This window comes from Pseudopodoces humilis, chromosome 30 (assembly GCF_049639895.1).
Source record: "Pseudopodoces humilis isolate 2021_Gansu_Grassland_sample_001 chromosome 30, ASM4963989v1, whole genome shotgun sequence".
Lineage (NCBI taxonomy): Eukaryota > Metazoa > Chordata > Aves > Passeriformes > Paridae > Pseudopodoces > Pseudopodoces humilis.
Window position 1 is genome coordinate 4101848 of NC_142229.1, and position 23429 is coordinate 4125276.

Below are 23429 nucleotides of genomic sequence, written 5' to 3' on the forward strand. Positions count from 1 at the left end.
GGCATCCTGGCTGCTGATCCTCTGCCAAACACACCCGGGTGCCCTTCTGGGGAGGTGGGAGAGATTTCATACTCATATGAAATTTCAACGATTTTATTCCAAGATTTCATATTCATCTTGGAATAAAAATCTTTCCAACAGCTACAGGGAAGTGTTTGACTACACTGGAAAAACATCAGTGAGACGGTCCCCACTTGCAGACCTTGCTAGGAGGGAATGTGGGAGGTAAAGGAGGAGAGTGAGGAAAAGCTTTTATCTACAACAAATGTTTTAAGTGGAGGATTTAAATCTGGAAATGATTAAGCTTATAAAGTTTCATGTGGACCAGAGACTCCCTCTCTCTGCTGCACCCACCTTGCTTATCTGGGCTGTTTTTCACAGCCAGGGCTGTTACACCACCACTGTCCTGACATGATTCCACTGCCACAGTGCCCTCACAGCAGCTCCACGTCCCCTCCACGCCCTGCTGCTTGGATTTATTAATGCCTTTTTCTCATCAGCTTCATCTCCCTGCTCTAACAGAACCTGAAACCAGCAGCATCACTGACAGCATTTTCCCTTTATCCCCTCAATTCTCCTCCAGATCCCAGTGCAAACATCTGCACAGGGCACATCTCCTCTGACTTCCATCAAGATGTGCCAACAAAAAGTTGGCCCAGCTCCTCTGGGAACGTGCCATCTAGCTTAGACAAATAACTCTGAGCAACCTACCACGCTGCTAATCCCTTGGCCAATTTTAGAACCAATTTTTTTTTTTTTTTTTAATTGTTCTGAAAGTCCAAATAATTTTTTTTTTTCCATTCTGGTTTTCATTTTGGGACAGAGGTGCCAAAGTACTGTGAAGAGAAGCATTTAATCCCCATTTTCAGCCAGGAACAGAAATAGACAATTAAGATTTTTCCTGCAAGATTTGCATCCTTGTTCTGGATAACGAGTCTCAGCACAGAGACTCATCCTCCAGCAAGTGGAGCTCCAAAGCTCTCTGCTCTGCACTGGGGATTTTTCTCTCTGCCCTTTTAAAGAATTAACTCTGCTGAACTTTTGTGGAAGGACCTGGAGGAAAGACGATGCTCAGTGAAGCACAGTCTGACTTCCACTGTCATTGGGATATTCAAAACTCTTTTCAGACACGGTGATCCAGGAAACACAGCTCATCTTGCAAAAATTTGGACTCCTAGAAATGTCTTCTCCTTGTTTGTGAGGCAGAACCAGGACTGCAGGGTGGGCTGATCAATCCTGCCCTTCTACAGGAGCCCTCCAGCGTTAGGAAATCCAGAACAGCCACGGCAGGAATACATTTCAGCAAACTATTTCCATTTTGTGACCAAAACACAAGACTAACAGGCTCCTGACGAGGTTTGGGTGTTGGCAACACTGCTGCTCCACGGGTCTAACCCAGATGAAACAGAAACCCAAAGCAGTGACAGAAATGCTGATCCTTTCTGGGACCAGTCCTGTGGAAAACTCTGCCTCCTTCCCCCTCGTTTCTTACTGCTTAGCACTGAAATTCTGCTGATTTCTGTCACTTACCACGGTGCAGCAGAGGGGCCAGAACCACCAGAGCAGAGCCAAGGCCAGCAGGAGGAAGAGGATGAGCAGGGCGATGGCCAGGATGGTCCCGTCGGACTGGAGGAGAACACAGAGAGCGAGTGACACTCGTGTCACCCTCCCCAGCTCTGTCCCCAGGACCCCTCTCTATTTACTGCCACCTTAATGATGGTTATTAATGCCATTTAATTTTCATTTTTCATTTCATTTTCAGGCAAAAACAAGCCTTCAGTGAAAGGTCATTGTTTTTTACCACCAGGCTACGGTCCTCGCTTGATTTTCTGACTTTCTCCACATTTAAAGGTCAAATCGATTCACTGCTGATTAACACAAAGGTGCAAATTCCTTCATTCTTTCAAAGTGCCACAGGAGGGAGCGGGGACAGCCGGCTGTGCTGAGGCTGTGGAGTCCCCAGAGCCTCTCAGGGCTCCCAAACCTCTCAGCTGGCACCGGCAGAGCTCAGGGGCTGCTCCCACCCCAAACACCTCAGCCAACATCCCAAACCATCTATTGCATTTATTGGATCTGGTGACATCCCCTGCTCTCCCACCGGGATGAGCTCTGCAGTTCTGGGTCTGAGAGCCACCAGAGCAAGAGGTCATGAGTGGTTTTTCCTCTTCTGGGAGCATTTTAGAGAATGAACAAAGGCTTATTTCAATTCCCATCCTGGCTTTCCTCCGAGATGCTCTTACTTGGCCCTGCCTTCCTGCCCCCAAACACGGCCTTGGCAATTCTCCCCTCTCTTGGACATTCCCTGGAGCCTGAGGCATCCACTGGAGGCTCAAGGGCTTGGCCACACCTGGCACAGGTGACAGGGAAATGTCACCTTGCCACACGCTCAGACCTTCGAGGGGTAACAGCAGAGGGGCAGCCCTGCTGCTGATGGAGGCTGTGTTAAATCCCACCAGGAGCATTTCAGGACATCAAAACTCACACAGTGCGTGCTGGAGATGATGACAGAGCTGGAGATGAAGCTCAGACCATCGTTCATGCTGACTTGAAGAGCTGCTTCCCTGAAAAAAGCCAAGAAACAAATCAGGGCAGCTCACGCACCGCTGATAGCCGTGGCTGCTGCTGCTGCTCAAAAGTCTCTTGGACAGAAAATTCCCAGCCTGGCCCCCTGCTCCAGAGCACAGCTGCTGCTGGACACGAGAGAACGGCAGCTCAGCACCCAAAATGATGCACAGAACCGGGAGGAGACCCACAGCCATCTCCCCACAGGCAGAGTGAATTTTGGGGCAGGAAAAACGTACATGCCAACTTCTCTCAGCACGGGCGCCGGGCACAGCAGGTAGGTGTCCTCCACCACGAAAGGCTTCTCATCTGGAAAGGGGAAATGGTGTCATTTACTGCCAAATCAGTCCCACAGGCCCTAAAGAGCAAGTTCAAATAATGGCTTTGCTCACTCCTGGGACATAAATGAGATGGGGGATGAAGAGCTGCCCCAGGTGTCGGAGGCACAGCAGAGCTGAAGGTGTGGAGCTCTTTGGAAGGTCAGAGCAGAGGTTCAGCCCAGGTGAAACAGAGACACCCAAGTTAAGAAAGTTGTATACTACAGAAAATTTTGCATTTTAAGGCAGAAGTTAAACCTTTTTAACTGAACTACACTGGTTTCAAAAGCGAGTGAGAGGAGCAGGAACACTGATATTCCTGTTCTGTGCACCCGAGTGAGAGCTTTGTCCCACCACTGTGAGCAGGCACTGGGGGATCCCCAGGAACTGCCCAGCCCATTTTCCAGCTGCCATTTCCAGCTGTGGTGGCACATCTGGCCCCACTGTGCTGTTCTCACCCTGATTTACGGCAGTATCTTTAACTCCTATGAATTTATGACATCGGCTCAGTGCACACACGCCAAGAAAACGAAGATCAGCGTCTTGTTTTCTCCTTTGCTAACTCTGGCAGCCAAAGGCTCCTCTGTGCCAGCATTCACTAGAACAAAAGCTGCTTCATCTTGCAAGGCCTTTTACTCAGATCTGGTTAGGTTTTTGTTTCTCTTTCTCTCCCAAGTCCCATCTCTCTAGAAAGTTTATCAGGCCGGGGTGCCCCGGGGGAGCTCCAGGCTGGCTGCAGGCACGGATTAGTTTGTTTGGAGAGCGTTTGTGTTTCACCACAAAAATGAGCCACTCTTTCCCTCTGCTCCAAACAAAAGAGCATCCATTTGGTTTGCATAACTCTGACTCCTGCCTGGAGAACTGACACAGGGACAGCAAACAAAACGCTTCTCGTGGGGAGCGCGGCGCTGTCCCGCTCTGCTGCGGCGCAAATTCTGCATCCAGAGCAGCCAGAGATGGGCTGAAGGCTCCCCAGCAGCTCCACATCTCGTGCCAGGGGTTGGATTCTGTGCTCTGCGCTGCTGGAAGGGCCGGGGAGGGAGGGCAGAGCGCTCAGGGCTTTGCTGCCCTGGGTGTCCTTTCGCTTCTGGGCTCTGTGGGTGCCCCTTCGAGCAGGTCCCTGGTGCTGCTCAGGCTCCTGCAATTCCATACTCGGAGTTCCTGCACCTGAAGAGCTCAGTGCAGCCTGGAAAATCTATTATTCCCAGCAACAGTGAATAATTTCTTATGCCATTAGCGGGGTGTAACCTTCTGGCAAGCCAGGACTTGGAATATTTCCCAACCATAATCATAAAAGCTTCGATATATGCAGGATGCTTTAACACAAAAGCACAAGCCCCTCAAAAAAAAAACCCCAGAAAGCAAAGAGGATCTCACGAGAAATGCACTGTGCTGCCAGGAGCAATGAAAGGTGGGGCAAGTGGAGCAATCTGGCAGGATTTGAAAACAGAAGACAATTTTTAGGAGAGGTTTTTTGGGCAGTCTGGGGTTCCAGTGCCCCCCTGCATCCCCCAGTGCTGATCCCCTGCTCTGTCCTGCTCCCAGATTTGTCTGGATAAAGCATATCCAGGCAGGTTTGTGCAGAGGATGGGGCTTGGCCAAGCATCCAGAGCATTCACTGGAGTGCAGCAGAGCCAGCCCAGCTCTGCTGTGGTGCCTGCTCCTCCACCAGCTTTTGATCTCTCCATTCAGCTTTGAATTGCTCAGGACAGAGCTCAGCCTCTCTGCCCAGAGCTATCTTTGCTGGCTCCTGCACAGCCTGGGCAGACTCAGACATTTTAACACCACAGATCAGTCATAAGTCACTGCACTGGATAATTACTTTTAACTCTGAGCAGGCTGATCCCAATTCTCCCAGGTCCTGCTGCAGAACATGCATCTGATTACAGCTCTGCTCAGCCAAATATTCCTCATGGTTTCTACAGATGTTCCTCTTTTTTTTTAATCCCATGAACATTATGAGTCGAAGCTCTCTTCACCTGCCACTTTTCCCTGCCAATAATCCCAATAAAACCCCATTAGCTCATGCCTTTAACCTCAGCACGTCCTAGCCGTGCTCGCTACATCTCATGTGGGATAATTGAAGGTTTCAGGAACTGTTGGCTCAGTGTTGTCTTTAAAAATGCCTCCCTCCCTGATACAATCACAGGCAGAGAAGCAAACAAAGACGGCTGAGCTTTCCAGCCTCCAGGAGGTTTCCATAAAATCCTGCTTCATTTCTCTCAGGGAGAGAGTTGGGAGCAGCAGGCAGGGGCTGCAGGCTCTGGGATGTCCCACAGAGCAGCTCAAACCCAGCAGAGCTGTTCCCACCTGGGTTTGGGGACTGCTGGGCTCCCTCACTCAGGGAGGGGCTGAACACAGAATTTGGGTTTGTGGCCTTTCCCTGCCACGCCACAACTCCAGCTGAGCAGCAGGAGAGGGGCTGGTGCCGTGGCAGGGAGGGTGAGCTCAGTGCTCACCTCTGCAGCGATTCAGGACACCACAAATCCATGGCTCAGAGTGCCTGGACCTCGTTCTCCACATCCTTTCTGTGGACACAGCTTCAAACTCAAAAAGCCCAGGGGCTGTGTTAGGATAAGCTGATCTTTCCTGAAGGCTACAGTGGAGTTGTGATGGCAGACACCATAAAAAACGGCTGGGCTGGAGCTGCAGTGAGCACAGAGGGAGGAAGGATTCCTCCTCCTCCTCCTCAGGTCAGTTTTTGGGGTGAGGACACCCTCACACACCATTCCCCGTGTTTGTGCCTGCCCAAACCGGACCCTGGCCAGGGGGAGATGAGGGATGGCATTCCCAAATTCCTCAGGATGCTTCCAGGATTGAGCGCCCTGCCCCAGAGCCCTCCAGCTCCTGCCATCCCCAGCACTGACCACATCTGAATTTAGTGCAGCAGGGCCAGCCGAAGTTTCTGCTGGGTGAATTCTGCAGGAATTGGCGAGATCAGAGGGTTTCCTCCTACAGGAGGCCACTGCAAGAGCCAAGTGTCCCACAGCTGCCCCAGGGCTCGCTGACATCCCAGCCAGGGCAGGCAGCCCCAGCAAACTCCCCCAGCTGCACAGAACAGCTCAGCCAGGGGCTCTGAACACACTGAGCCCTTGCATCTCCACTTTTCAGAGCTAATTCATGTCTTTATTTTATACTGAACGGGCTCAGGGCTGCCTCCAAAGCAATCTGCGGGCAAATCCCGTGTTGGGAAGGACGAATTGTGAATTGAACTGTGAATTATCTGGGTTCCCATAAGGGTCAGAGGAAAGCAGGGGGGTCCTCGGTGCTGCCAGCTCAGGGGATCTCAGTGCACGTCACAGACCTGATCTAACACAATTTTCTTCTCTTCCCTCGCTGTTTCCACCCCCCTCAAACTCACTCAACGCTCTCTGTCAGTCACAGCACACAATCTGCCTCTTAAAAAACAAATCCCTTCTGCATCCTGCAAACTGAGAGCTCCTCATCCCACAGGCACCGTGTTTCAAGATCCAAATGCCTGCCAGGGCAGAGGCAGAAAGGAAATGAAGTCAATCCAAGGAACTCTTACTGAGGGTGACGGTGTCGTTGATCCTGAAGCTGCAGAGCACCCTGTCCACGTTGCGGGCGTGCCGAAATCCATTTCCCCTCACCACCACCTGGAAGGACTCTGCCAAAACAGGCTCTGGGTTATTATTGAAGCAGAGAAACTCAGGGAATTCAGGTTTGCAGCTGCTAGAATTGGTGGTTTCGCCATTAAGTTTAAAAATTTAACTTTCACGGTCTTCCCTACCCAATTTCAACTTGAATTTTGAGGAGTTTAGGAATTGTTTAGGAAATAATTCACCACGGACACGCTTTAGAACAATCCTGCAGTGGAAACATGAGGCTCCAAGGGCACTGAGCTTTGCCCTCTCCAAGTGTCCATTTTAAATGGCAGAAAGTTTTGGGTGAAGAAAGGCAAAAATAATCTTCCAGTGGCAGATCATTTGGAGAAGTTCAAGCGTTGCTTTCCCAGGTAACTGCGAAGGAAGCAGCCCCAATTCCCGTGAGTGCCTGGGAGAGGCTCTCAGAGCACAGAACGATCCCAGACAAACCAGGAGTAACCTCATTGTCACCCCAGGAGTGACAAAACCTCGTTTTTGCAGATCCAGGTCTTTGCCCTTGCATTTTCCAGCCCCATCCTCTCTCCTCTCCCCCGAGGACCAGCACACTGGACTCGTCAAGAAAAGCAGATTTGCTCTGGAATCTGGGCTCCCCTGCAGGCCCCTCTGGTTTTCAGGCAAGCTGTAAATCATCCCAGCACATCCAGGGGAGCTGCTCAGCCCTCCCTGTGCTGGGAGCAGCTTCTGGGGAGAGCCCCAGAGCTCCGTGCTGGGAATATTCACGGGAAAGCACAGACTCCTCAAGCCGGGCTAATCAGTGAATCTCCAGCAATTAGAGATGAACTGATAATTGTGTTCTAGGCAACAGGAAGAGCTGTGGCCTGGCTCACACTTACCCCCTGCACAGATACTGGAAGGTTCTGCTGCCAGGATTTCTATGCAGGACTTCTTCAAAATCTAAAAGAGACAAAAAGTGAAGCACCTCAGCCTGGTTTCCATAGAAACAGAGATGTGAAAGGTGAGTGTGCACGGGTTTCAGATAAACACTGAACTCATCAGAGCACCTGGGGCACAATTCCAGCCCTTGGCTTTAATTATAAATAATATAAAATATTAGTGATAATATTTATTTATATAAATATAAATTATATTTAGAATTGAACTCATCGGAGCATCTGGGGCACAATTCCAGCCCTTGGCTTTAATTATAAATAATATAAAATATTAGTGATCATATTTATTTATATAAATATAAATTATATTTAGAATTGAACTCATCGGAGCATCTGGGGCACAATTCCAGCCCTTGGCTTTAATTATAAATAATATAAAATATTAGTGATAATATTTATTTATATAAATATAAATTATATTTAGAATTGAACTCATCGGAGCATCTGGGGCACAATTCCAGCCCTTGGCTTTAATTATAAATAATATAAAATATTAGTGATAATATTTATTTATATAAATATAAATTATATTTAGAATTGAACTCATCGGAGCATCTGGGGCACAATTCCAGCCCTTGGCTTTAATTATAAATAATATAAAATATGATTGATAATATTTATTTATATTTATATAAATATAAATTATATTTAGAATTATATATAATTATATATATAATATTATTATATATAATTATATATAATTTATATATTTTTATATAATATAAATATATATAATATAATATATATAATATATATAATATAATATATAATATAATATATAATATAATATATAATATAATATATAATTTATATATAATTATATTATAATTTATATATTTATATAAAATATAAACATATATAATAAAATATATATAATAAAATATATATAATATAATATATAATTTATATATAATTACATTATAATTTATATATTTATATTTATATAAAAGATATAAATTATAATACAGTTATATATAATTTAATATATAATTTATATATAATTATATTATAATTTATGTATTTATATTTATATAAAAGATATAAATTATAATATAAGTATATATAATTTAATATATAATTTATATATAATTATATTATAATTTATGTATTTATATTTATATAAAATATATTTATATAAATATATATCTATTATTTATAATATTTATCATTAATAATATAAATAAAGGAGGGCAGGTGTGGCTGCCCTCCTTGAGCTGTTGCTGGTTGGAAGGTGAGGGGTGCCAAGGTGAGGGGTGCCAGGGTCAGGGGTGCCAAGGTGCCAAGGTGAAGGGTGCCAAGGTGAGGGGTGCCAAGGTGAGGGGTGCCAAGGTCAGGGGTGCCAAGGTCAGGGGTGCCAAGGTGAGGGGTGCCAAGGTGCCAGGGTCAGGGGTGCCAGGCTCTCCCCCGATCCAGGGCAAACCTGGCTGTGTGCCCTGGGTTCTGCACCCCATGAACTGAAATTCTTCACCATCTGCAGCCCCCCAAAGGGAGGCACCATCACCCTCCTCCCTTTGCAGCCACACCTCCCTCTCCGGAGTCGCTCTGGCCCCAAAGCCCCAAAGCGAACATCACAAGTTTAATCTGAACTGTTTAACTTCGCACTAAAACATCCCACAAGTTCCCAGAGCCGCTCCTCGACTTCTCTTTTTAACCTGGTTTATGCCAGCTCACCTGAGGGCATCCCCAAGGCTGCTCTGCCACTCCAGACCAAATTCCTCTCCGTTTAAGCCAGGCTTAACCACAGCTGAGTCTTTGGGAGGGCTGGCCCTGCTTTCAGCCCCTTTTCGAAGTGATTTACACAAACACTTGGGCTCAGGCAGAGGAGCAGGCTGGGGCTGGACACTCTTTATTCCCTGATGGTGCTGGAGCTCCTCGGGCTGTTCCCTGCTCCTGTCCTCCAGCCCCAGCTCCTCCAGGGCTGCCTCAGAGCCTGGGGCAGAGACTTTGGGGGGCTCAGCCCCAGCCCCTGCCCTGACCAAACTTCAGCCCAGCTCCAAGAGGAGAGCAAATGTCAGCCAAGCCTCGCTCGATGGCTCAAGCCCAACGTGAAAACTCTTTTCCCAACTTTAAATTGAAACATCTGTAAGGAAAGAACAGCGACCAACACAATAAACCCTGGAAGAAAAAAGATAACTTTGGTTTTTTTCCCTCTTCTCCACAGTCACGGCTCCCTGCCTCAAATACCTAATTGCAAAAGCTTACTCACAGAGCCAGGCTTTGTTCTTTAAAACATTTAAACAGAAGTTTGAGTTACTCAGAAAGGAGGGCTGAAAGTACCAAGGTATTGAAGGAGGCAGGATGGTCTGAGCTGGTGGCAGCCTGACAGGTGAGGAGAGAGATTTGCAGGAACAAGGTTTTACAGGAACTGTCAAGTGGAAAAAAAGAGAAAGTCAACAGCTGAGAACAGAACTGAGAAGCAGTAGAAGAATTTAAAATAGACACAATAAGGAAAAACACAGAGAATGTAAAATGCAATCAGTACTTTTTTTCATGGAGCAGAACCTCCCACGGTTAAATTTGAGATTAATGACCCCTCCTGAGCTATTGCAAACACTCCTGCTGTAAGGCAGCTCAGAGGGGGAATAGCAGGGGTCTCAATTAGATGATGCAGATCTCCCAGTCCAGTCAAATCCCTTTACATGACTGTAAAAAACTGCCCCTAAACACTTCTACCGTGCCAATTGCAATATTTATTTTGATTTAGATTAAGTTTCCAATGCTCCAAGCACACACCCTTACTTAAAGTGAACATCAGGCAGAATTACTGCAAAAGGCAGAACAATTGCAAAAAAGGAAAAATCCTTTATGTCTCTTCCTCATTAAAAAATGCAATCAGAAAAGGATCCAGCGTCTTCATTGTAGATTTAATGGGGTCTGGAATTTTCTGAGTGCACAGCCTTGGTGGGCTGCAGGTGCAGCTCATCCTCGTGGTCTGGTTTCCCAGGAAAGCAAATCCCACGGAAGGCTGGAGGTGCCATCTCCTGAGCCATTCACCTTCCCCAGGTGAGGCCCAGGAGGTCGCTGGGCCCTTCTGGAAACCCAGGGAAGAGAGGGAGAGAAATTCTGCAGCTTCTGGAAGCTTCCACTCGATCTTGTGCTCACAGTGAGCTCACAGCCAGCTCCCTCCACCACAGCACTGCTCCTTCCGCATTCCTTCCCAAATCTGGGAATTCTAATTAGCAAACAGGATGCTGAAGTGTAATCAATAGAAGGTTACTGCCTAATTAGCGTGAGTGGGAATGACCTGCAGTCTGATGCTAGGTGCTCATTAGCGAGCTCTGCCCAATTACTGAGTGCCAGAGCCTGGTGCCAGTTACAAAAAAAGCCATTTATTTATGAAGTGTTTCCTGTCCAATGATATCTACATGAGCTAAGTTAAAGAAAAAATACATTGAAGTGCTTTTTAAAGATGCATTTGGGGGAAGAAGGAAGTGGGAAGCGGATCATACACCATTAAAATTAACGAGGAACGCTGCCCAGCTCAGGCTGGGGGTTATCAGCTGATAAACACCTTCCCTGGCCAGCGTGGAATTTGGTCTGGAATGAACTTTATCTCCTCCCTGTCCCCACTCAGGGGCCTCACCCCTCTCCCTGCCGCAGGGAATCTGCAGGGCCAGCTCAGGGTGGGCACAGGGAATCTGCAGGGCCAGCTCAGGGTGGGCACAGGGAATCTGCAGGGCCAGCTCAGGGTGGGCACAGGGAATCTGCAGGGACTCGTGCCAGCTCAGGGTGGGCACACAGAGCCATCAGCAGAGCTGTCACAAGGAGTTCTCTGCAGATTCCACACCCCCAGCACCGCAACTTGCCCAGGAAACATTTGTGCAACAGAAGGATTTGGTGCATTCCCGAGCTGGAACTTCCTAAATCATCAATTCTGAGCTGCCACATCCATCCTAAGAGCTGAGACAGGACCTGGGAAAGCCTGAGAGCAGCTGAGCACCTCTGCAAGAGGATGCAGGAGGAGCTGCCAGAAAGCAGACCTGGAGGGATGAAGCATTTCTGCATTTCATACAGAATTCACTCTGCTGCACTGCTCACCCATCACCATCACCCATCACCTGCAGCTCTCAGAGCCCTGCTCAGGGTTAGCTCCAGGTAAGCTCCAAGCTGGTGCCTGCTTTAAAACAAATCAAGGATCAGGGAGTTCTCCTGTCCCAAGAGCTGCTCCTCAGCCAGCTGCTGTTAGAGCGAGGTGAGGATCCCATCCTGACTTCCACATGCACCTCCAGCACTCCTACCAAAGCCATACTGGGCAGGAGATGAAGCTGAATTTCAGGTTTTCTTCTAAGCCTTGCTTCATTTGCTTTAAATTTAATTTAATTTAAAATCCGCAGAAGTTTTTCATAGCGAAGGAAAATTTAATCAAATCATTCAGCTCCTTCCTTTAGTTTCCCAGCCTGCAGCAATCACTCAAATCTGCTTCTGCTCCAGATTGTTCCCTCCTGACAAACTCAAACCACTCAGTCATTAGCAGGGGGAAGCTGGAGTTGCAGCAGTGGCTTCTGCACGATGGGGAAGAAAAAGAAATTGGTTTGCTCAGTAAAAAAGTCACACTTGAACTCATGGGAGAGAGAGGCCCTGAACACTCTCAGAGTGGATCAGTTCACAGAGCACTGAACACCCTCAGCTCCCACTTTAAGAATTAAGTTTTTAGGCATGACCTCAGCGTGGGATTGGATTTTCCTCTCAATTTCCAGGGCTCGGAGGAGCCAATCCCTCCTGGAACGCTGGGAGCAGATCTCCTGCAGCTGCTCCCTCCAAACCTCTGGCTCCAGAAGAGGAAGGGCAGGTGCTCAGGAACATTCCCAGCCCCACCACCCTGGACATCTTCGCTCAGCAGACCCTGAGCTCTCACTCACAGCTCCCACCTCTTCCCTGCTCCAGAGGGAATTCCAAGTGCAGGAAACACCCGCTCAGGAGGGGAAATCCAGGGCAGCTGCCACCAAATCCCTGCAGAGCCACAGAAACCCAGGCATTCCCATCTCCAGAGTTAATTCCAGAGTTAATTCCATCTCTCCTTCCCCTGTGGCATCAGCCTGACCCCTCCTCTCTCCACGTGGCTGAGCATCCTTGCTGTGCTGAAGGGAGCTTCCAAACCCCATTTCCAAATTTCCAAATTTCACCATGAGCATTCCCTGTGAGCACAGACTGCTCCAGCACAGGGGTGCTTTTGGCAAGGATCACAAAAGCGAGGAAGAGGGAGCTGATTTTCCAGCTAGATCAGGAACCTACGGATTGTTTGTCATTCTCTGGAGTGCCTGATGTCCTCCTTGCCATTCCTTTCACACACAAAACCCCTTCCCTTCTCTCCAGGTCTCTGCAGTGACTCCTCTCCAGCGCTCAGGTCCCAGATTCATCACTGCACACCTGCACTTCCCTGGGACCCTCCTTCCCAAGCTGGGGAAACCTTGCACCACTCAGCTGGAGCAGCTCTGCCCTGGCTGCCTGGAGGCTGAAACCTCCCCACTCTGCTCAGTACAGCTGGAAAGGGACTCAGAGCTGCTGCTGGAATCCATTAAAAACAGCTGCAAAGGGAATGCAGGGCTGAGAGGAGAAGCATTGCTCTCTTGTTGTTGTTGTTTTGTTGCTTTCTCAAGCGACATGCAACACCTGACTGTCCAAGAGAGCTGAGGCAGCTTGGAAAGTGCCAGGAAAACCAATAAACCAGGGATTGTGTTCCATGTGCGTGTGAGAGCACGGGGGAAAGCTGAGCCTGTGCTGAGGGAATGGTTTTGCTGGAATTGCATTGTCCAAATAGCGTGGGACCACTGCAAGCAGAGAAACCTGAGCCCCCTCCCCAGCTCCACGGTTCATCTGGCTTTTATCACCCCCAAGCAGCTCAAAATGAGAACACACTGGGCCCCAAATGGATTTCCCATCCTTTGGAGCCAGGGGAAGCAATCAAATCAGCCCAGCCACTGACTTTTTTTTATTATTATTATTATTATTATTATTATTATTATTGTTGTTGTTGTTGTTGTTGTTGTTATCATCATTATGATTATCATTATTGTCATTATTATTGTTGTTGTTGTTATTGTTGCTATTGTTATCATCATAATAATTATTATTATTATTGTTTTTATTTTTATTATTTTTATTATTTTTATTATTTTTATTATTTTTATTATTTTTATTATTTTTATTATTATTGCTGCACCCAAAAATGCCTGCAGGAAACGCCAGGACCAGGGAAACCTGGGGAACCATTGAGAAACTCGACCCTGGAGCAGCATTTTAGCACAAACCAAGGTTGTCTCACTTGGATTAAATGATTCTGTGAATTTTCTTTCAGCAGGTTCATGTGAAAACGGGAAAACCAAACCCCGATGGGGGCAGGAGTGCAGGGATGGCTGCAAATACTCACGGAGTCGATGATCCCCTGCAGGGCTTCAAAGCCATCATTCACTGGGAAAACGTGATCTCTGCTGTCAGCAATCCTGGCCAGCTGGCACAGGAACAGGAACAGAAATGAGATCAATTAGCCAGCAGGCAGCAAATTAAGACTTCTCCAGATTAACTCAGAAATAAAACCCTCAAATGCTCAGCCGCTTTCTCTGGGTTTGATTCAAGGGAGATTGTTCTGAACCAAGTGTGGTTTGACTCCTTTTCTGAACGCTGAAAAAGCTGGAAGAAGTCTCTCAGCCTCTGCCTGTGTGCAATGGTGCAAGTGCTCAGGTGAGGAAAATGCCAACAGCTACTGTGTGAAATTCATCCATGGACACACTAATATTCAAATCAGAAATTTAGGAGTCAGACAAAACGCTGTGAAACGTTTGGCACTGACGGAGCTCTTTGCTTTTTACAGCACAGTTTTCCCCTGAAAGGAAAGCTGCACTCAAGCTGAAGGGTTATATAGCAATATTTCAGTTTTATGGGGAAAAACGTCCCCACAACTCCTTCCTGCCTCCAGCTCAGACAATTTGCTTTTCTCCCTTTGTCTTTGCCCAGCTTTGGCAGAAGCAGCTGGGGCAGGCAGAGGGGCAGACTCGGACAGAAAGGGACCAGGAGCCAGAGTCAGGCAGTCCCTTCAGACAGAAAAGAGAGGAAAACCCCTGGAGAAGCCTTGAGCAGGGGATTCGGGGCTCTGAGCCCACCCAAACCCTGCCGGGCACTCGGGGCTCCCTCACCTGGGTCTCGTTGAAGTCCTTGACCCCCACACAATACACGGTGGCGCCCAGGTCCCGCGAGCGATTCGCCTGCAACGAGAGGAGGCACAGTTACCTGTGGGGAACTCAGGATATTCAGCATTTCCCACAGCAATACTGAAACTCTTCAGCTGGGGACAAACCCTTCTTTTAGTGTTTCTTTTTAACTGGAAGTTTTATCCCCTCTCCTTTCCCCTGAAGTCTCAGCAGAGCTGAGTCAGGGGCTGCTGCTGTCAGTGGTGTTCACTTTAGATTTGTGTCTGCAGAGCACCAAAGTGGAGTTTTCTCACTGGGGAAAAACCTTTTCCTTCTCTTCTGCCTTCACAGCAGCAAGCCCAGACCTTTCACTGTGTCCCTGACTGCAAATGTGGAAGTCACTCACCTCCCTCTCGGAGTAGAAAAATAGATCTTCGTGGAGCTCCCCATCTGTCAGGGCGATGATGACACTGGCAGTTCTGTAACCTGAACACACAAAAACCTCTTCAGTCCCTTGGCTTTGCTGGTGTTTGTTAAACCAGCTCAGAAAACATCCTGCCTGTGAGCACACTCCAGGGGCAGAACTCTGCTGCTATTTCAGACCCAGAAATGAGGCTGCAGCCATCAAAAACCCCAGTGCAGTTTGCTCCTGGTTAGCTCCAGATTTCATTCATGCTGTCAACTCAAGACATCCAGAGGGGATTCTTCAGACTGTGATAAAAAAGCTCAGTTGGGATTTAAATGAAGATGGTGGGAAAAGGGCCTAAAATCTTCAAGATTCCTAAGAAACATCATTAAACCTTGCAGCCTTCCCTTCCAGACCTAAAAAGCTTCTACATCAATTACAAAGAAGGAAAGGACGAACATTTTTCCAGTTGTCTGCACTTAGCACTGGTTTTAATGATTGCTGGTTAAAAAAATCTTGTAGCTAACAGCTTCTCCATGCATTTGTGTTTCAGAAGGAGGAAGAAATGGTTGCGTGAACCCTCCAGCAAAAGTAAGGCAGCAGTTTTGGTGAGGGTGGGCACTTGCAGCCAGCCTGAAACACTTTAATTCCAGCTCCTGAAAGCTCCACTTGTTCTTTTTTCCCTTTCAGGAATATTTCCCTGACTGGCACCACATCCCTACCAGAACAGAAGCCGCCCCCACCCTTCCCACAAAGAATTGGCTCTGTTAAAGTTATCAGCCAAAGAGAAAAAAACAAGCGTTCAGTGGGTCAAGGAGGCCTCTCACCGTGAACATTCTCGTAGTAAATCTGTTCACTTGCCTGAAATTAAATCAGAATATCGTTATTAATTAATCAATAAGAGCGTGGGAACTTGTGGTGCAGCAGAAAGGGACAGAGGCAGTGGGGATGGCACATTTGCAGCTCACACTGAGCTCTGATTTCAGACAGCTGATTCACAGAGCGAGGTTCTTGTCTGGGTTTTTTTTGCATTCCTGCAAGGTCTCATCAGCCCCACCACCCCCAGAGCTGTCTCCCACTCTTCTCCTCTCTGAAAATCCTGCCCAGTTCCTTGAGGAACATCCTCTGCCCAATGTTAATATCCCTCAGCAGCTCCAGATCAGCTGCTCCACCTGCAGATAAACCCCCAGCTCCCTTACTGAGCCTCTGCTGTGGGTTCACATCTCCGTGATGGGGCAGCTCTCTCTTGAGACAGACCCTTCAAAAACCCTTCCAAACACCCACATGGGGCAGAGGGCAGGAGTTCAGCTTTACAGAAACTCCTGAGGGGGTAAAACATGTCCAAAATGTGCCCAGAAGGAGGAGGTCAGAGCAGGCAATAAGGGCTGCAGGTTTTTGGCCACCCCAGGTGTGAGCTGTGACCTCTCAGCCCAGGTAGGACTGACAGCTTTCATGGAGCCACGGGGGCCTCCATGCCACTGCCTTCTCCTGAGAGAAAAGATAACTCTGCCCATGAGAGCTGGAGGCAGAAATAAAGAGATTTAATAGAGTTTGCAGCTCCAGCGCTGAGCCCTTACACTGCTGGACCCGTTCAGCCCGGGGAAGGGTCTCACCCACCCACCAGAGATTCTGAACCATCCCCTCGTGTCCTGCAGCTCCTGAGGAGCAGAGAAACCTCCCAGGCACCCAGCCTGCCCCAGTTACCCTCTCAAATCCTTCGTGCATGTAGGTGTCCCCTCCTGGCAGCACCTTCTGCAGCTCCTCCAGGCCCTGGCGGATCTGCTCCCTGCAGGGAAGGCACCACAGTCAGAGCCAGCAGCAAAGGCAGGTCCTGGCAGGTCCTGGCAGCCAGCTGGGGACGGGCAGGGCACAGCCAGGCTCAGAGAGGGGGCAACAAAGGGTTAACTCGGGGTTTGCAAGGGGTAGGTGCCTCTCAGAGGATGTGGAGCATGGCCACTGCCTGGGAAAAGCATCAGGACAGCACCAAGGTCAATATCCACACAATCCATGTGTCAATATCCACACAGGTGTCAATATCCACACAATCCATGTGTCAATATCCACACAATCCATGTGTCAATATCCACACAGGTGTCAATATCCACACAATCCATGTGTCAATATCCACACAATCCATGTGTCAATATCCACACAATCCATGTATCAATATCCACACAATCCATGTGTCAATATCCACACAGGTGTCAATATCCACACAATCCATGTGTCAATATCCACACAATCCATGTGTCAATATCCACACAATCCATGTATCAATATCCACACAATCCATGTATCAATATCCACACAATCCACGTGTCAATATCCACACAATCCACACAATCCATGTGTCAATATCCACACAATCCACGTGTCAATATCCACACAGGTGTCAATATCCACACAATCCACGTGTCAATATCCACACAATCCATGTGTCAATATCCACACAATCCACACAATCCACGTGTCAATATCCACACAATCCACGTGTCAATATCCACACAATCCATGTGTCAATATCCACACAATCCACGTGTCAATATCCACACAATCCATGTATCAATATCCACACAATCCATGTGTCAATATCCACACAATCCACGTGTCAATATCCACACAGGTGTCAATATTACACAAATCCATGCATTCCTACATTTCCTCCTAAATAAACACTCCCTGCTCAAACTCCAGCAGGTGACTTGTACCTGGCTCACTGTCCTCTCACGTTTGCTGACCTGAGTGTACAAACCCCATCAAACAGCTACAGAAAATGACACCAGACCACGCTGGCAGCTCCAGTTTCAGATCCTGGTTCAGCTGACTGGAAGGCTGAAGCCTTTCCCAGGGCTCAGGGTCTGGGTTCTCCTGAGGAGTTCCAGGCTCGGTGAGCTGCAGGCTCAGTGGGGCAGGCAGAGATTTGTTGTTGCTCAGACTCCAAACTCTGGAATCCGAGCACATCCAGGAGCCTTTAATGCCAGATAAAACCTCTCAGGGTGCAGGGTGAGTGAGCAAACTGCAGAATGGCTGTGGGACAGGGATGGAGTCACTGCAGGCAGGGCCAGGGGTCACTTCTGTCCCATTTTTGAACCAGAAAGGCTCACTGGTGTGACCCAGAGCTCACACTGTGGGGCTGATGGCAGCACTGGCACTGCTCAGGGAACAAAGCCCCTGCTTTTGCCAAGGGCTGAATTCTCAAACCTCCAAGAACCCATTTTGTGCTGATTTCCATCACTATTTTGTACTATTTCTATATTTTCTGATATCCCAACCAGCTCAGACACTCTTACAAGGTTCCTCCTCTCAGGCACCCATGCACATACCAAACCAAAGCTGGGCACAAAATGCAGCATTTCCTGTCATCAAAACTATTCTCAGAGAAAATTTTCAAATACGCAGCAGAAATTAAAATGTCAGTCCAGCCCTGTTAGAGCACAGTTTTCCCTGAAATTCAGCATTTTGTGGATGCTCAGCACCCTCAGCCCTGACATCCAGAGGCAGGGACAGCTCTGCCAGTGGGCTGAGCACAGCCCTGGTGTCAGTGCCCAGTAAAACCAGCAGGCAGCTCCCTCTGGGACCAGCTCCAGGTCAATATCCCACTCCAGCACTCCTGGGAATTCCACATGGAATGCGTTCCCCCAGGGGAAACATTTCAGTCCTGCAGCTCAGAGCAGAGAGAAGGTCTCTGCAGTGGGGTTTGCTCCTGGGGTGGGACAGACGAGGCAGGGAACAGGTTTTGCTTTGGCAGCCAGGTCAATAAAAGTGATTTATTCTCTTTATCCCTGCAGCCAGCGGCAGGAGATGCTCAGGCTGCCTGGGTTTGAGGACATTTTCAGGGCTGGTGTGAGTGTGCAGGGCTCTGGGGGAAGGCAGCCAGCTTCCTCCCCATGGCAGCTGCTCTGGTATGCGATTTCAGACATCCAATATGTAAAACACATGCTGACTTATACACTCCACACATGTGGGACGTATATTTTTGCTCCACGTGGCAATGAAGTTAACAGAGGAAGCGAGAGAGATTTAAGGACCTCATCCAGCTCTCCTTGGAAGTCAGAATAAAAGGAAAAAAAAAACAAAACTCCATCCTGTGGATTTTACTGGGATTAACTTGGGGGTCTGCAAGGGGCTGGCAGGAACACGCTGCACAAACAGGGCAACAAAACAAATTACCAAAATTTGGCAAAAATTGCCAAAACCCCACAGCCCTGAATCCATCCCAAGCACTGTGAAACACCTCCAGGGGAATCACATCCCCCTCTCTACCCCAGGGTGAGGGTGGCACCTCTTCCTTCCAAGCCTGTTTTTATGGGAAGGGTGTTTCACCCCTTTTGTTTGCAGAAGAAGCTCCCTGAGATGTTCCACCGAGTTTCTGCTCCTCTGACAAAATCCTGAACCTCTGGGGAGTGCAGGCTCCCTCAGTGTCAGCCAAAACACCGCCAGAAGGACATTTAGGAGTTGAAATGAAGCGGGGAGCTGTGCCCTGGCAGCCCTGGGTGCTTTCCAGGAGGTGAGAATGGGACTCTGGATGAGATTGAGAAGCACAGAGGAGCCACAACACCGTCCCCAGCGGGATGGAAATCACTGGGGAAGGAGGAGGAGGAAGCTCCAAGGACACAGGAGCTGCTGTTGGCCTTCAAACATCTTCTTACCTGTCCTCTGTCAGCCTCATCAGAATTGTCCCTCTGGTTGAGAACACAATGAAGGACATCCTCAGCTGGGGGCTGCAGGAGAGAAGGGAAGTGGATTAATCTGGGGGTCTGGAGCAGGGCTGTGTGGAGCACAATCACGCTCTGCCATCCCAACTCAACTGGATGAAGATTTATTTTGCCCTGGGCCTTCTTAGCCCAGGGAAACCTCGGGGAATCCTTGTAAAAGATGCAGAGAACAGTTGTGTCACAACCTTGGGATTGCTGAAGCAAGAGAAGCTTGAATGCATCCTGGTGTCACCACGGAGACGAGGGAGGGCTCCGTTTGTCACATGGAATTCCATCCCCGATCCCGAGGGGTTCCTCAGCCAGGCTCAGGTCATTCCTGAAAGCCACAGGCTCTCCCTGCAGCCCAGGCAGCAGCTCAGGCACAGGAGGATTCCTCCCCCAAAGCTTTGATCCATGGAAGGCAGGCAGGAATAAATGGGATTATTGATTTCCCCCAGAACAGGAACGCGGGGAAGAGCGGCCAAGGGAAGAAGCATCAGGAGGATGCTTCTCACCAAGCGAGGAAACATCAGGAGCCCTTTGGCCACCACATCCCCCATGGGAAGCAGCTGGCAGCCCCAGCAGGGACCTGCAGCCCCTCCTCACCTGATGAACTTGCGGGCCAGGTGCTCCACGAAGTGATAGATCTCGTTCCAGTGGTGCAGGACACTTCCCGACCTGGGGACACAAAGGCAGCAGGACACGTCACTTTGAGCTTTCCCAGCCCTGTGTCCTGTCACACGCTGCTCCTCCTCTGATCAACGCTCACTGCTCCTGCTCTTCCCTTCAAGAGAAATCAAACTGGAATTGACATTTCCTAATTAACTCTGAAGAGCAAGGACAATTCCCACCCCGTGCGAGGGCTCGAGCCTGCCCTTGGCACCATTTAGGCTGGGCTTTAACCCAGCCTTAACCAAATAAACCCTGTTTGAGTGAGGAGCTGCCTCTCTGCACAATGTTTCACATTAATTCCACCCACTCACTTCCAAACCATTACACAGAGCTCTGAGCTCCAGCCTGTTCTGAGAATTACATGGAGGAACAGATTATTGAACTTCTCCAGAGTTTCCACCGTGCCAGAGACTTTGAAAAGTAAAACACCTTAGTCCACATCCCAATTCTGGTTAATTCTTTCACACCTCAGTTAAAGACAAAACAAACTGATTTTGCTCCTCAGGAGAATAAACTGTAGGCTATAACTGTAGGCTATATAAACTGTTGGATTATTCTTTATGTTGTAAGAATGAGGAAAAAATTCGGTTAATCAGAATCTTTCAGCACAAAATGCCCCTTCTGGCACAAACACTTCTATGAACACTGGAATATTAATACTGGAAAAAATAATTTCTTTCCTAGAGTTGGAAAATAAATGTGTCATCACTTATTCAATCCATTGAGTACAATTAGAAATATTTATTGGGGAAATAACCATCCCAGCTCCAACAGAAACTTCACTGATCTGCAGCCTGAGGAAGGGAAGAGGAATGTTTGAGATGGAAGGAAAGGCCAATGAGTTCTGCTTGAGCTCTGGGGGTGCCACAGGAGAGCCAGAGCAGGTTCCCCCAGCCCTGCAGCCACCCCAGCTGTGAGATAACAAAAGCTGATTTTCACATCCTTCTCTCTTGATATTCCCAAAAGAAACGTGACCAGCTGAGTGGTCGATGCTTTAAACTGGCAGTTTAAGAAAAGGTTCATCATCAGGGTGCCAAAATCTCTTCTGGAGCCCAAGAAATGGAAATGAAACCCAAGTAAACCATTCTCTTTAGCAGGAGGGGGATCCTTTCTGTGGTCACTGGTATTTTGTACCTCTGGAGGGAATGCAAAGTGCAGAGAGACCCTGCAGTGGCTCCAGCCACGCTCTGCCCAAGCCCTGCCCTTCCTCCTCCTCACTGGGACAGAGCCCTGAGCTGCAGCACCTCAAACCTCCCCACACTTGGTCCTTCTTGCACTTTTTAGACTCCACTTTTCCATTTCTGCACCTTCTCAGAATACCTGTGGGTTTATTCAGCTTGAATAAACCGTATTTTAAACATAAATTCTGTGAGCAGAAGAGTCACAGAATGCAGCCCCCACCCTCACACCAAACCCCACATGAGTTATGTGCTCTGCAGCTGACAGGAGGACATCAAGACACTTGGTTCAGAGGATGATGCTGATCCAAAAAAACCTCCTTAAGCTTTCCTGGCTTTGGACCAACTCCCCAGAGTCTCGTGGCTCTCAGAGATGGCATCAACCCAAGAGGTTGTGCAGCATCTCTTTACTGAGCTCTACAAAAATAACACAAACCAGCCCAAAAATCATCCTTTGTCTTTCCAAATAGTCCAGGAGCAACCCTGAAAGCACAGAGGCATCTGAGAGGTGATGCAATCCTTGGAGGAAACGCTGTTATCTCGTGCCACACTTCACACCACACGAACACTGCAGGTCACAGAGGTCAGAGCAGGACAAGGCTCAAAGCCCAGCCTCAGCTCAAGGACCTTCTCCTCCTGGCTGCCAGGGGGTATGCAAAAAAAAACTAATAAACAAATAGCCATGGATTTCATTTCCATCAACCAGCAGAAAAAGTGCAGAGAGCTCACTCAGCCCTGGCTGGAAGGGATTCCTGCCCACTCCTTCACCAAGGAATGGTTTTCTAAGCTGCATCACTGGATTAAAAACCCCATTTCCACAGGTCCTGACTGGCAGGGATTTCACACATGAGCTCAGCTCGCTGCAGCTGCCTGCCCTGGGCAGAACTGGGAGTTAATTACATTCCTTCAGGCAACAAGAAAAAGACACAGAAATGCACAAATTTCTCCACCCTGCCTTGCTGGCATCACTCATGATAACACAGAAAAATCATCCCTCCACATCCTGGCAAGCTCCTGCCATCCCAACAAAGCCCACACCTTGCTCTGGAGGCAGCCCTGTGATCCTGGAACAAGCCCTGGGTCAGGGAGGAGCAGAGATGCTTTTGGATCTCCTCACCATCCCCAGGCTTGTGTTTGTTCCTCTGAGAGCAGCTGGGGCACACTGAATTCTGAATTCTGTGTGAAATCAGCTGAATTCCCCAGCTCGGTGCCGTGGGCAGCTCTGCCCCAGGGCAGGGAGGAAATTTGAGATTTTGCCATCAAAGGAGGAGAGGAATGGTCTGTGGAGGGTTCCTCAGCCACGGCATGGGGTGGAAACAGAAGATCTTTAAAGACCTCAACTCAAAGCAGTCTGTGATTCCAGGAAAGTGTTAAAGGATATGTGAGATATATAAATATAATGATTATATCTATATATCCAGCTCTGTATTATATAGAACCAAGCCCACCACAGTCAATCTCTCATCAGGGGTTAAAGAAGCAATTTAAAGTGGTGCACTGCACTCAGGAACAGCTGAAGGGACACAAGGCTCCACTGGAGAGCAAGGAAATTGTTTTGTCAGACCCTGCTCATTTCTGCACCAGCAGAACCCCAGCAATGGGAATTCTGGGTGTGATAAAATGTGAATCGTGGATTTTAGTGAACTTTGGGGCCTGCTGAGGTTGCATGAGCTGAGAGGGGTAACACAGCACGTCCATGAGGTTTGAGAAATCCTTCAATCCTGCTTCAGCTTCCAGGGAAACACGGCTGACAAAAGCAGCACAAATCATGCTCTGGGTTTGTTTGGGGTTTGTAGCAGCAGAGTTATTCCAATTAATAACCGAAGAGCAGCAAAATGAACAAGCCAGGTGGATCTTTCCACTGAATAAAAGAAATAAATCTTTTCCCTGGAGCACCAGGACGACTGGCACACTGAAACTGCCTCGATTTTACCCAGTGTTCTGTAATAAATATGGAATT

The 23429-nt window shown here is 48.2% G+C and overlaps 1 protein-coding gene across 1 annotated transcript in view; it reads right to left on the minus strand.

Annotated features, from left to right (window-relative positions):
- Positions 1-23429, minus strand: part of ANTXR1 (ANTXR cell adhesion molecule 1) — a 51624-nt gene that overhangs the window by 25639 nt on the left and 2556 nt on the right. The window contains exons 3-14 of the mRNA XM_088068335.1: positions 20226-20297; positions 19575-19646; positions 16630-16711; positions 15753-15786; positions 14926-15005; positions 14526-14594; positions 13763-13843; positions 7339-7399; positions 6409-6507; positions 2802-2871; positions 2483-2561; positions 1531-1626 (exon numbers count right to left, since the gene is read on the minus strand). Coding sequence (XP_087924461.1) covers positions 1531-1626; positions 2483-2561; positions 2802-2871; positions 6409-6507; positions 7339-7399; positions 13763-13843; positions 14526-14594; positions 14926-15005; positions 15753-15786; positions 16630-16711; positions 19575-19646; positions 20226-20297 — 895 coding nt within the window. The remainder of the gene's footprint in view (positions 1-1530; positions 1627-2482; positions 2562-2801; positions 2872-6408; positions 6508-7338; positions 7400-13762; positions 13844-14525; positions 14595-14925; positions 15006-15752; positions 15787-16629; positions 16712-19574; positions 19647-20225; positions 20298-23429) is intronic.